Source organism: Carlito syrichta, unplaced genomic scaffold (genome assembly GCF_000164805.1).
Source record: "Carlito syrichta isolate Samal-C Ts95f unplaced genomic scaffold, Tarsius_syrichta-2.0.1 Scaffold289350, whole genome shotgun sequence".
In the NCBI taxonomy this organism is placed as follows: domain Eukaryota; kingdom Metazoa; phylum Chordata; class Mammalia; order Primates; family Tarsiidae; genus Carlito; species Carlito syrichta.
In genome coordinates, this window is record NW_007233446.1 from 233,328 (window position 1) to 247,893 (window position 14,566).

The 14,566-nt window shown below is 41.6% G+C and overlaps 1 protein-coding gene across 1 annotated transcript in view; it reads left to right on the forward strand.

Moving 5' to 3' along the window:
- TECTA (tectorin alpha) overlaps nt 1–14,566 on the forward strand; it is an 83,711-nt gene that overhangs the window by 49,262 nt on the left and 19,883 nt on the right. The window contains exons 12-15 of the mRNA XM_008054274.2: nt 2,868–3,067; nt 7,265–7,648; nt 9,524–9,810; nt 11,377–11,672. Of these exons, the coding sequence (XP_008052465.1) occupies nt 2,868–3,067; nt 7,265–7,648; nt 9,524–9,810; nt 11,377–11,672 (1,167 nt within the window). The remainder of the gene's footprint in view (nt 1–2,867; nt 3,068–7,264; nt 7,649–9,523; nt 9,811–11,376; nt 11,673–14,566) is intronic.

A 14,566-nucleotide genomic window follows, 5' to 3' on the forward strand; every position in this document is an offset into this window, starting at 1 on the left:
TATTATTATTCCCATTTTATAGATGAGACGACAGAGGTTTTGAGAGGATAAGCAACCTGGCCAAGGTCACACTGCTAGTTAGTAGCAGGGCCAAGCCTCAAACTCAGGTCAGTCTGATTCCAAAGCCCTTACCCATTATATCTGCTGATTGCTTCTCAGGAAGATCCATTCCTCCTGCCCCTCAATCCAGGGCACAGATGTTAGGTTGGTCTGCCATCCACATCATCCACAAGAGACATGTTCTTGGCCATGGTACAAAGCCAGCTGTAGAACCCAGGTCATCACTCCACAACTCTTAGTACTTCATTTAAGCGGGAAAGAAGCAGCAAATCAGAATTAGGAATTGGAAAGTTTGTTTTCAAGAATCAAATGTTTCTTAACCATCTGCCATGTTCTCAGCACTGTTTTGGGTGCCATGGAAGAATTAGAAGTATGAAATATGGTGTTTATAGTCTAGTTGGAGAAATTGGACCCATTTAAAATACTTGAAACAATAATGAACATCGCTAAATTGGTACTGCATCTTCCTAAATATTACAATGTATTGTAGACCTTCAGTCACCATTAATACTGGCACATGCAAAAGTTAAACAAGTTAATCATAAAAGTGAAACAAGTGAACTGGCACATGAACAGAAAGACCAACCAGTTGAAAGAGGAGAAAGTCAAGAAACAGGCCCAAAGAGAAATTAGTGATAAAGCTGGCATTTCAGATCTCTGGGAGAAAAAAAACCGTATTTATTATTCATTAAAGGGACAAAGAGCAAACTAGTGGGATAAAACTAAATCCCTCCTTCATTTTTCACTCCAAAATAAAATACAGATGGAACAAAGATTAAACATAAGAAATTAAGTTATAAAAGGACTAGAAGAAAACAAAGAAGTTTTAGGGGGAATCTTGCAGTGGAATGGACTTCTCTGAGCAAAACACCCAAAGCTAGAAGGGAAACATGATAAATTTAATCACATTAAGATTTTACATCTCTACATGGCAAAGATGTAATCAAAAATGAAAGCAAAACAAAAAAATTCAACAACACAAAATATGCAAAGGACATAAAAAGGTAGTTCACAGAAAAGACATATACATGAATTATAAGCAAATAAAGAAGATGATCAACCTCACAAAGAAATGCAAACTGAATAAGGAAGTAGCATATATCGCATTATTTACCTTCTGTATTTCCAGAGATCAAGAAGTTTGGTGATAAAACAATGAGGGTGTGGGGTAACAAGCCTCCTTATATAGCCCCAGTAGGAGGATAAACTGGCACAGAGTCTTTAGAGGATAATATAATGACATTCATACTCTTTGACTCTGTAATTCCACTTCCAGGAATCTACTCTAAGGATTCAGCAACTCATGACGGCAAAGACTTATGTACAGGGAGAGTCACTGCAGCATCAGCATAAACACATAAAATAGACAAAACACGCTTGTGCAGTGCAAAAACAATAATTCGAGGCTAAACTGAAGAAATATTGCTACAAAAAAGCAATGAGCAGAAATGTGTATGTATTATGCTCCCATTTATGTAAAGAAAAGCGAGCATGGGATAACACACATGCTTGTGTGCATATACACAAATGACTACCTATATATGCAGTTACATAGATGGTTTCCAGAAGAATCGACTATAATTTGCTATCAGAGCTTTACTTTTCACTGCCTTTTTACTTGTATGGTCTATATTTTCTACCACATGCAGATGTAATCTTTTAAACTAAAAATTTTTTTTTAAAAAAAAAGATGTAGTATATTGTGATATATGTTACATGAATTTATATGTGTGTTAAAGTTTTTAAAACTGTGCATTCCAAAAGTACATGTTACCACTAGATAATGTAGAAAGTAAAATAGGCCCCCAAATACATACTATATATGGTATAGAGTAGAAGTTCCCACATAATAGTAATTGTATTTTTAGTATGCATTGATTAAGATAATAGCTTCCATCAAACTTTGTGATCAAACCTGCCTTCAATGATTGGCCAATACTTACCGAACACTTATGTGCCAAGCACTGTTCAGCACACAGACTCACTTAATCCCTTGCAACCAGCCATGAGGTGGGTGCTATTGGTGTCTGTATTTTATATACTAGGAAGCTGAGGACCATAGAGTCTAAGTAACTCATTCTGCATCTCTTACATCTGGCTTTCCAGGCTATGCCCTTCACCAGGACCCTACCTGCCTTCTATAGTAGCATCTAGATGCATTTACAAAATGGTAGAACATAACTGATGTGAATCAGTTTGCACACATGCACACGTGCATACGCACAAACAATGGGCATTTGCCTTCTCAGAGATCGTGGTACTCAGACATCTTTTGTAAATTGCTGATTTACCAAAAGATTCTGTGGAAGTTCTGAGGGGAAGATGAGTTGGCACTGGTATACGAATGAGGAGTTGTGTGGATGAGACTCTCACCGGGGCTTGAAGAATGGGGAATTTGGATAGGCTGAGATGACAAAGAAGGGCATGAATAAGGACCACCAATGTGAGCGAGGACCTAAAGGCCAGAAGGAATGTGGGTGCCCCTGGAGGTCACCAAGTGACGAGTCCAGCTGAAGTGGAGGTCCATGTTGAGAGGTGGGCTTAAGGTGGCAGGAAATAGAGGATCTCAAAAACCAGGCTGAGGGGACAAAGATCATGCGAGGACGCTCCAGCAGCCTCCATCTATACATCGGCCCATTATTTAAGGAGTAATGAGTCAGACAGAAGCTTTCCATAAGGAAAGAGGGCAGTAATGAGAAAGGGGGCAAATCTCATACTTCGGCCTCCCACGCTTATGCCTCTCTGAGTGAGTGAGCAATACAGGGCCTTGTGATTGGGCAAGTCCTGACTTATGTCTTCTGTTCCAGCTGTCACCTGCCCTCCCAACAGCCATTACGAGAGCTGCGTGAGTGTCTGTCAGCCCCGCTGTGCTGCCATCCGCCTGAAGAGTGACTGCAACCACTACTGTGTGGAGGGCTGTCAGTGCGACACTGGCTATGTCCTCAATGGCAAGAGTTGCATTCTGCCCCACAGCTGCGGCTGCTACGCGGATGGCAAATATTACGAGGTATGGGAGGCGAACCCGGCCTTTTCCTCCTTGATCAGATTTCTCTCCAACTCTTAGAGCTCGGTCAGAATTGACCAATCTTCCCACTTCATTATGTAGAGTGTAGTGTTCATTGACAAGGAGGTGGATAGGGGCAAAGAGGTTAAGTACAGTTCAGATGATGCTCTTGTGCACTGAGTGTCAGATTTGGCAAAGTGTCTGAGCTTCACTTTCCTCCCTCTTTCCTCCTCCCTCCTCTCTCTTCTCTTCCCCGCTTTCTTCCTCCCCACTCCACATGGGCATAGTCTCCAGCTCTCCGTCTTCCCTCTCCCTCACATTTGTGTGTCTCTCTCTGCCATGTCTTTCTCTGAGCCTAGGCTCTTCTGAGTTCTTCTCCTGTAAATCTTAGTTTGAAACCTTCGATATGGCTACAGTTTGGAAATATGGTGGCTGTGAAGCTGATATTTGTAGCTGTCTTAGCTAAGAACACTTTTTTTTTTTTGGAGTTAGAGTCTCACCCTGTCACCCAGACTGGAGTGCAGTGGCCGCTCCCAGCCACCGCAGCCTCTACCTGCTGGGCTCCGGCGATCCTTCCGCCTCAGCCTTCCCAGTAGCCGGAATTACGGGCGCGCGCTACCACGCCCGGCTAAGTTTTTGATTTGGAAATGAGGTTTCACCTGCCCAGGCGGGTCTCGAACCCGCGGACTCAGGCAATCCACTCACCTCAGCCTCCCTGGAAAACCTGGAGCTCAAGGTTGGGCGGAGCGGCCTCCCTCTTCTGGCTGTTGAAGTTTCACAAGCGTGGCTAATGCTACCATCTCCACATGTTCCATTTGTCACTGATATCTCCCCCAGAGTTCAGTCTGTACTGCTTACTGTCTTCTACATTCTACCCTCTGCTGCTCTCTCTATGAGGCTAATGAAGGTGCCCTTAATAGGTGTTTCTTAATCAAACATATTAGCTCACTAAATCATATGACTTTTTGGACTTTGTGATCTTTTTTTGTGTCCTGTAACATGAAGTTAGAAAATCTCTTGCCTAGAAAAGGTGTTTAGTTCATGGTTCTGCCTCAAGCCCTTCTCTGTTTAAATGACATCAAAGCTGTATGTTGGTGAGTTAGAAAGTTAACAACTGGAAATAATTGAGTCTCTGCTATTTGCAAATACTATGTTGGTGGTATTGTGAGGGGATGAGAAAGCATGTCCCCTGCCTCAAGGAACTTAAAAATCTATTCAGAAGAGGGGGGAAAGTACTTCAAAGAACAAGAGAGCAATTACAAAATAACCTATCAACAAGTGAAAAATAATACCCTACAGAAGTAATCAATTTTAAGTGAAAAAGAATAGTAGCATTTAAAAGAAATCTAATTGAAACATCTGAATTGGAAATCAGCTAGGCAAAAAATAATGTCTCCTTTTTGTAAAGATGCATTGGCTTGTTCAAGTTGCCTTTACTTTGGGAATAAATAAAAAGAATGTGGAAGTTAACTTCAATTTCATTTTCAGTGGAAACTTTATTTAAATGCTATATTAGAAAGACAGGGAGGAAATAAAGCAAAATAGTAGAACTAATCAAAGCAGATTTCTTGGGAGAGGTGATATTGAAATGAGATCTTAGAAATATGGGTTATTTGAAAGGAAAACAAAGAACATATGGGGAGAAAAATAAATTCTATTTTCTCACGATCCAGGAGAAGATATAACCAGGCTCAAAACTCAGAAAGCATTCTTTTAAGCTTCCCAACCCAGAGAATTACCATATCCACCTATCAGCTGTGTTGTGTACCCCTCAACGGGGATCTCGGGTGTCAGTGTGACCTAATGAAATGAGACCTGGTTTTGATCCTGGCTGTACAGCTACTGGAGGTGTGACACTGAACACACTGTGTCATGGCCTTCTCTATGAATACAGTGTGGCTAAGGATAGCAACTCAGTAGGGTTGTTGTATCAATAATCTACACCAGGTGCCCAGCTTAGTACCTGGCACCTCATCATTCAATAATTGGTAGCTGCTATTGTTATTGTTGTTTTGTTATTCTCTTGAGAAACATTTTGTAAATTTAAAAAAATCCATGCGTGTTAATGAAATGATGCATATAAAAGCCCTTGGAACTCTCAGAAAAGGCACAGTATAGCTCTTGGCAGCCATTCAGACTACAGTATAAACATTATTATCAGTTTTCATCAGGAAGTCAGTGGGTTTTGACAACAGTTTATATCTGGGAAGTGGCAAACTCACAGAATAAATAATTCACATCTACTTGCCACAATTTAAACAAGCCTGAGGGCTTGTTTATACAACAAATTTCTTTGGAAATAAAGAGAGAATATGTCCAGCCATTAGCATGTAGGGTAATCACCCAGCTGTCGTTGTCATGTCTAATTAAGGTAAAGAAAGCGGCATCAGGCCAGTCACTTTACTGCTATGCCAGTTTCACAATCAGGTCCTCTTGTGGATGAGTTATTTACCCTTGATTATATCCACATACATCAGGTTATTTTTCTCTTTTCACCAATGTAACGTCTGACTTCTTATCAGAGAGAGGCCAAACCATCCACTCAGTTATTCTGTAAATCTGATAGGAGAGATGAAGTCAATTTGTGAAGCTGCTGGCACCCAAAGCATGTTATAGGTCTGGAAAAAGAGAAGACTTGGTTCCAGGAACTACTTCACTTTGAGGTTAAAAGAATCATAATAGCATCTTGAAGCTCACTGCATTGAGGAATCTTTTCCTGGAAGACCTCATCCTCTATTTACCCTTGAATCTGAGGTCACATGTAGAGTTGGTATCCAAGGTTTTGATAAAGTAGAAAACAGATGAGACAGAAGCACAGGTCTTTTTGTGTCATTAAAATATCTTTTCTGGACAGCACTATTTTGGCAAGTTTATAAAGCATTGAGTGCCCATATCTCTATAACATAGCCTGTTTGTTGGGACTGAATCTCACTTGGACATTCATGACCAATTTCTAACAGTTCCCTGAAGTTCTTAGTCTAGAGCAAGTGCAAGATTAAGAATACAAACTACTAAGTAGAGCTGTGTCCACAGACTGTTGCCTGTTTGGGAAAAAGCAGAAAGTTATAGCTGCCTCCAAGTGAGTATATGCTTTGTTGTATTTTGTATAATTTTATACAATTTCTTCACCATTTAAAAGCAGCTATGTGGTTCTACTCCTGTAATGGTAACAGCAGCTATTATTTATTAAGTGCCTGCTCTGTGCCAGGAAATGTACTTTACATGTCTCGTTTAATTTAATCTTTGCAACTGCCCTGCAAGACATTATTTCCAATTTAGAGATGAGCAAACTGATACTTGGGGAAGCCGGTAGCATTGCTCAAGATGGCACACGCAGGGAAACGGGGCTGGCATAGCACATGGTCGAATCCCAGCCCTTTCCTTTTGTGAACTCTAGCTGTTTTCTGGATTTCACATTCAGAGGAATGTACTTTCCATAGCACCACCCCTGCTTGCCTGCAGAGTTGAGCCAAAGGTCTTTGGCATTTTGATGATACAAATAGGTACATCAGAGGCCCTAGTGATTTCCTAAACTGAAGAGGAGGGGATTGGGCTTAGACAATATGACTCTAAATGTTCATGTCATCCTGCCCTTGAAAACCAGAACAGTGTGTCCGGTGTGTCCTCACATATGGGACACAGAAATGGAGGTGCTTCCAACAGGAGGAAATTAGAAGCAGACTAGATACAAGGAAAAAGTTTGGAAGGGTGAGGATTGTGAAATGTTGAAATGGTTAAACTTAAGAGTTGGTTATCAATTTCTCTTGACTAAGATTTAAAGAGCTGATTGATCATCATTGAGTGAATTTAAGCTTCATCTTTGAAGTGGAGCCCATACTTGTAAGAAGTGTGATTCCTTGGTAAAAAATTTCCTACCAAATATCTTTCCTCTTCACCTTGATTCTCTAACAGCTGCACATTCAGGTTGGCTGTGATTCGTTCTACAGTCCAGCCGTAAAGATTTCAGAGTTGCTGATTGAAACCAATGAAGTCTAAATTGCATAGCATTTGGCATCTGAGTTGCATGGAACTGATGTCACATCTGAATGGAGACAGCCTCCCTATCACCCCCTGGTGCGAATCCTAGCCCCATTCAACATAGGTTGGCCCGGTCCCGTCGAGGGTCCGGAGGGCCTGGGCTCTGGGGTCCCCAGCGCTGACCACAGCCTGAGCTTAATGAAATCGGCGCCTCTCTTCCAGCCCAAGCAACTGTTCTGGAACAGCGACTGCACGCGGCGCTGCCGCTGCTTCCGGCGCAACCTGATCCAGTGCGACCCGCGCCAGTGCAAGTCGGACGAGGAGTGCGCGCTGCGCAACGGGGTGCGCGGCTGCTTCAGCACCAAGACCTCCTACTGCCTGGCGGCCGGCGGCGGCGTCTTCCGCACCTTCGACGGCGCCTTCCTGCGCTTCCCAGCCAACTGCGCCTTCGTGCTGTCCACTATCTGCCAGAAGCTGCCCGACATCTCCTTCCAGCTCATCATCAACTTCGACAAGTGGTCGTCCCCCAACCTCACCGTCATTTCGCCCGTCTATTTCTACATCAACGAAGAGCAGATTCTCATCAACGACCGCAACACGGTCAAGGTGACCAGCCCGGTTTTAAGGAACGCGCCCCGAAAGCGAGGGCTTGGCTAGTGCGGCTGTTTATTACGGTTTTCCCACATTGAAAGCTGAAGGATAAATAGGGTGTCCTTCTTCCGTACCCTACACAGAATCAAAGTATGAGGCACCTTCGAGCGTTAAGAATGGGACCCATTTAATCCTTGGCTGAGGATTCCAAAAGCCTTGCAGGAAAGGTGCAGAGTCTCAGGGCCATAATAATGGCACGGGTGCTCCTACAGCTTCAGGTGGTCAACCGGTAGATGAGTCAGCTTTTACTCTGGATGACTTTCAAAAAGACATCCCATTTGTTTTCAAGAGCCTTTAAGATTATTCTTGGCTCTGCCCATCTGTGGCAAGACTCGCTCTTCTTCTCTGCCATCCTTTTCTATAAGCAAAGAGAAGGCAAGTGTTTGCCTGTAAAAACACAGACCTCAATAAAAAGCTGATGGAGCACCCACATAATCAGAGGACCTCATGAAGACACATCAAGTGAAAGGAAATGGGAGGCTGAATAGGGTGAATGAGCTTGCCTCCTCCTTAGACCCATTGCCTGGTTTTTTGTTCGTCTTAGATCTGTATGTAAATACACGCAAATCCCCCACCCTCCCCCGTTAACTGATATTGCTCTCTGACCTGGATCCCTCCTATCCCTTCAATTTAAGATCATCTGCTCTGATGAACTATTGACTTTGACCCCAGCCTCTTAGCGAAACCAAGATGCTGCAGCAGGTTGACCCACAGGATGGAGCCAGTCCCATTATTGTTTTGGGGAATTGTTATTGTGTGTATTAGCTTTCTACCTGCTCAGATAATCAGGCACTGAGTGTATCCTTTTTTTTTTTTTTTTGACGCGTAATCAAATAGCTTAGTATCCATCATCAGGCAAGAGACCTGCAGCATTTTGTGAGTTTTAAGAGAAGAATCTGGATTTTAATACTGGTGTTTAACTTCCATGGAGGTTGCCACTGTTCTTGACATTCTCATTCCTTTTGCAAATTGGCCCACATAGACACAACAGCACTGGTCCTAGAAACCGGAAAATGAAAATGACCACTTCAGAGAGCAAGCTGACATTGTTGCTGAATAGAAAATACTGAACTAGCCAAAATAGTAAAGGCTCATTTAAAAAAAAAAAAAAAAAAAGCTGTCTGTTTTTTTTTTTTTTACTTAACAAAAGTTGTTAATAACCTGGGGGGAAATATTTTATTTTGTAAGTACAGGAAAAACACATCCCAAGGGCTAAGAAAAGAAAATGTTATAAAGCAAGAAAATGGCAAATGCAGAAAATAATGTGCCTATCGGACCTCTAGGGGGGAACTCCGATTTGAACATTAGAAACAAGAAAACGATAAACATGGCAATGATCCCTAGATTCATTTTAGACTCTCGACTCTCCTTGGCACCGGATTGGGATTTTATTCTCAGTAATTGGCTTATGCTGGGGAACATTGTATACAAAAATTCTGCCATTCATTGCAGGTTATGCCTTTCTAATATTTCCTTATCTCTCGACACCTCACTCCACTTCTGCTCCAGAGTTTGCTTCCTTTGGAGGAACTGTGGACAGTAAGATGAGTGAGTACCCTTAAACTTTAGGGCAGGGGTTAGAAAACTATGATCTGTGGCCAAATCTGCTTGCTGCCTGTTTTTGTAAATCAAACTTTATCGCAACACAGCCAGGCTTCATTTAGTTACATATTGTCTATGGTCATTGCCATGGCACAAGGCATGGAGTTGTTGCCAAAGAGATCAGAGGGCCTGCAATGCCTAAAATATTTTTTCTGGCCCTTTACTGAAAAAGTCTGCCAACCCTTTCTCTAGAGGTAATTACTTCCTTTTTTTCCTCCCATCCAATAGGTGAATGGCACGCAGGTGAATGTTCCATTTATAACTGGCCTGGCAACCAAAATCTACAGCAGCGAGGGGTTTCTGGTGATTGACACCAGCCCTGACATCCAGATATACTACAATGGCTTCAATGTCATTAAAATCAGCATCAGTGAGAGGCTGCAGAACAAAGTGTGCGGCCTCTGTGGCAACTTCAATGGGGACCTGACAGATGATTATGTGACCTTGCGGGGGAAGCCGGTGGTGAGCAGTGTGGTGCTGGCCCAGAGCTGGAAAACCAATGGCATGCAGAAGAGGTGAGGGTGTCCAGGTAGTTCCAGCCACTAGACTTGGTTGCACACATCCTCCCACATCCATGTCAGGTGCAAATGAATGTCCTTTCCAGAGCATCACCCCTGCTCGCCTACAGAGTTGAGCCAAAGGTCTTTGTAGTTTTGATGATACAAATAAGTACATCAGAGGCTCTAATGATTTCCTAAACTGAAGAGAAGGGGATTTGGCTTAGACAACATGACTCTAAGTGCTCATGTCATCCTGCCCTTGGCTAAACAGAACGGTATGCCCAGGATTAGAACTCTGAAGCCTTGCCCAGCTACCCACCTGGGACCTAGGCTCCCCTGCTGGGGGTGGAATTAAGAGTTGCCTCAGAAGAAGGATATCCTTTGTTCCCCAGTTCTGGGTCTTATTATGTGTCCTTGACACTTATCAGGAGGCTTGAGTGTGGTAATATAGGAAGAAGTTGTGGGAATTAGATAAGCCTTTTATTAAAACAGAAGTCACAAAGGTTTTTATCAGGCCCACCTCTGGCCAGCAGAGAGAGTGAGTTAAACAAGTAATTCCAAAATGTTTTTAATTGAGGGCTACTCTGGCTTGCTGAGTTATGTTGATACCTGTCTTGATCTATAGATGTGCCTCTATGTCCCGGTGTGTCTTTGTGTGTACTATGGCTCTATCTCCTTGTGTTTTAATGACAAATATCAGCTAAATACCCAGTTGCAGAAATGATGCTCCAAGTTCCCTTTGATCTTGCCCCAAGTATACGCTGAATAATATATTAATCTGTCCTGTAAACTTTGGGACCCAGCGCTGGGAAGAACTTTGGGCAGAGTCTTGTCCAATCTCTTCCTTTCCTGGGTGAAACAGGTTAAGACAGTGAATGATTTACATGAGGAGACCACGTAAGTGGCAAAGCCAGGACTAGATTCCAGGATTCCTAATTTGGAATTAACTTTACCCACAGATAGGAAAAAAAGACAACTTTGGACATTGAGCCATTCTGAGGTTTCTAGTAATGAGCAACGTTCAAGTTCCTCCTGAGGGACTATAATTCTGTTGGAACATTTCTCTCCTCCCTCCTTATCTCCGTCCCTTCCTTCTTTCCTTTCTTCTTTTATAAACTTTTATCATCGGCTGTGTTCTTTTATAAACTTTTATCACTAGACACCTATTTTCTTGGGAATGTTTCACTTTTAGTCCCTGATAGGCAAAGCAGAACTGGTTTAGAAAGTTTCTGGACTTCCTTCAGAATTTTTAATTCCACCAACTATCATTACTATTGTTATTATCGGTTAGTCTATCAATTCCTGGTTATTATATCAATTATATCAATCATTTATATTGAAGTGCTCATGGTTGTCATATCAGTATCGGCCTCTCGTGTGGCACTTTGGCTACCTGTACATTATTTTATTTTACCCTCACTGTATTTCAGCAATATGAACAACAGGCGTTCCCGTTTCACTTTCTTAGATGGATAGAGACCAGTTAGTGCATTCATGTGCACTAACTTCAGGGGTACAGATGAGGCTGACCTCCCACTGGAGATCCCCCATGGCTGTTTTTGCTTCGCTTAGTCTGACCAGCCCTCTCACCCCCAGCTGCAACGAGCTGCAGTTCTCACAGTACGCAGCCATGTGTGACAACGTGCACATCCAGAAGATGCAGGGTGAAGGCTACTGCCTGAAGCTCACCGACATGAAGGGCTTCTTCCAGCCCTGCTATGGACTTCTCAATCCCCTCCCCTTCTACGAGTCCTGCTACCTAGATGGCTGCTACAACAACAAGAAGTTCCAGTTGTGCGGCTCCCTGGCTGCCTACGGGGAGGCCTGCCGCTCCTTTGGAATCCTCAGCACCGAGTGGATTGACAAGGAGAATTGCTGTAAGAGAATTATTGTATTTCTGTGGTTTCCTTTTTCAGACAAAGAGCAGCTTTGCTGATAGCATTGCTTTGTCTAGGGAGAACCATCTTTACTCATATCCATCTTTATTCATAAATCGGCTTCCAGGATTGGAGAGTAGGGATTGTGAGCTGCAGCCAAGATTCAACCAGGGGCACTTCTGGTGCGGCCCAACACTCCTGTGCAGTTAGGGAATTTGGAAAACAAACTTGGGAAGAGGAAGTTCTCTGGGTTGGAGGAGCAACAGTTTAGTGGTTTATGAGATAGAGGGACATAATATGGGACTCCTGATTCAGTTTGGTTCCCAAATTCAGCTCTACCTTGGCTCCTTTTTTTCTTTTCTTTCTTTTTTTTTAAGTCAGGGTCTCACTCTGTCACCCAGGTTGGAGTGCAATAGCATGCTCACAGCTCACTGCAGCCTCAACCTCCTGGGACAACTCTTCTGCCTCAGCCTCCAGAGTAGCTGGGATTAACTGGCGGCCACCACTATGCCCAAATAATTTTTTGATTTTTTTTTTTTATAGAGACAAGGCCTCACTATGTTGCCCAGGCTGATCTCAAACTCCTGGGCTCAAGCAATCCTCTCGCCTTGGCCTCCCAAAGTGTTGGGATTACAGGCATGTACCACTGCACCCGGCCTACCTTGGCTCCTTTAACATGAGTCAGAGCCCATATGAGAAAGGGAAGGCATTGGTACATGGCAAGATTAATTGGAATTGAACTGGCTGTGTTTACCTGGGTTGACAGGAAGCTGCAGTTGGACTTGTAGCGGGATTACATTTATTAAATTAGCTGATAAAATAAAGATTTGTAGATTCTTGTATTTTTTTCTGTAGTAAAAAAATTATTTTGATGTGTATTTCCATTGTTTAATTTGTTCATTTTCTTACCATGTTAATCAGATAGAGAGAGCAAATATGAACACATATGAATTGGTCACACAAATATATGTGTGTCCCTATACATAAATGCTTTCTCCTATTAATTCATACATAAATATATAAAGCATATGTAAATGATCACTTCCATTAAAGTGGACAACAGAATGTGTGTTTTGTACCCTGACACATAACACCAGCCCAGTGGGTATACAAGTACCACTATGAAAACTATATATATATATAGTTATGAAATGATCCTGTTAAATCCCGGCATATATATATATATTCACATTGATAAAATTTGTTAAACCTGATCAAGTATAGGAATACACTTAATTCAGAACCTAAAAACAATATAGTTAATTAAAATATGTATTCAGTGATGTCTGAAACTATTAACAAGCAAATTACTGGTCTCTTGAAAATTCACAGAAATGTTTTGTTTGACAATTTTAATATTTTACTCTGCTGTGTTAATAAGCCATAGTTTAACTTTAAAATGAACTGTTTTGAATTTTTTAAATTGTCTGGAATTTTTAAAAACTATATCAATTTTTAAAAAAAATCTCAAAGTTTCCCTCTGTGTAAGGGCATGTCTCATTTGTTTGCCAATTGTCAGATGGACTACCAGATTTGTAAATGAGATTTTCCTTCCTGTGGGCTATAATGTCTTTCTGTTATTCTCTTTGGTGGTTCTCACATCATGTTAATCAACCATAACATTTGTTGATTGACTACTATGTGCCTAGCATTGTGTTTGGGAACTGAACACACTGGGCTCATGAAAAAGTCTTCATAAAAGGAAGCCTTTTTAAAATGATGCTGATGGCTTTCCTTCAAGTCATTCTTCCAGAAATTAAGACAAGTTGACACTAAGCCATCCATGTATGCCCACCCAGTACAATTAGTTACTTACCAGAGGTGTGTGGCAGCTGAGCCGGGAAGGTATATGTAGCTGTGGACAGCTTGGGTTTTTTGTTTTGTTTTTAAACTCTTTTTTACTATGTATGTGGATGTGTGTGTGTATAGTGAGGAGACTTAAGATCTTCTCTCTTAGTAATTTTCAAGTATACAGTATATTGCTACTAAGTATAGTCACCATGATGTACAGTAGATCTTTTGAATTTATTTCTCCTGTCTAACTGAAATTTTGTATCCTTTTTCAACTCTTTTTTTTTTTTAAATTCTTGAAGCCAACTTGGCTCATGCTGGGATTGAACAGTTGTTTTTTTTTTAGCACTAACCATCATATACTATGATGAACAGGAGGATTATTCTGTCTTGATAGGAAGAGAGATTCTTTAAATAAAGAAATGAGTATCTAAAAGAAAATGCTCTCAATTAGTGGTTCTCAAACTGAAGTGTTGAATATCTTGCAGGTAGTCTCATCTGTTACAGAAATATTGTTCATAATAGCATGATGATGATAGTCCACATACATTTAGATTTTACTTTAGTTTTACCCTTTTTGGCAAAACAGCATCATGAATCTAAGTCAATGCTGGCAAGTTGTGTGGTTTACTTTTAGAAAATCAAGTAGAAGTTTACTGGTAAAAGTGGACCATGAATTCAGAAGGACTCAGAAGCCCCTGTATGGGGGACCTCTCTGGGATCTTACTGCTCCTAAAATAAATATTTATCATTATTGATAAATATTTATTGTGCACCAACTATGAAGTGGTTGGGTGCTGGGAAAATAGAGATAACTGATTTGAATCCTATTCTTTATATAGATACAAAGGTATAAATGCAAGTGGTTGCGATACAGTGTAGCAAGGTGCAGTAATTGTGGTATATGGCAGGAGTTAAGAGTGTCAGTGTATTCAGTCTTTACCACTTACCTTCACTTGTAGCCTTGGGTGAGTTTCAGTTGTGAAATGGGGCTTATAACACTTAGCTTGGGGAGTATTTGTGAGGGTCACAGGAGATAATCCAGGTAATCATGAAGCACAGCACTCAATTACCAGCTATTGTCATTATTTTCTGAAAGATCG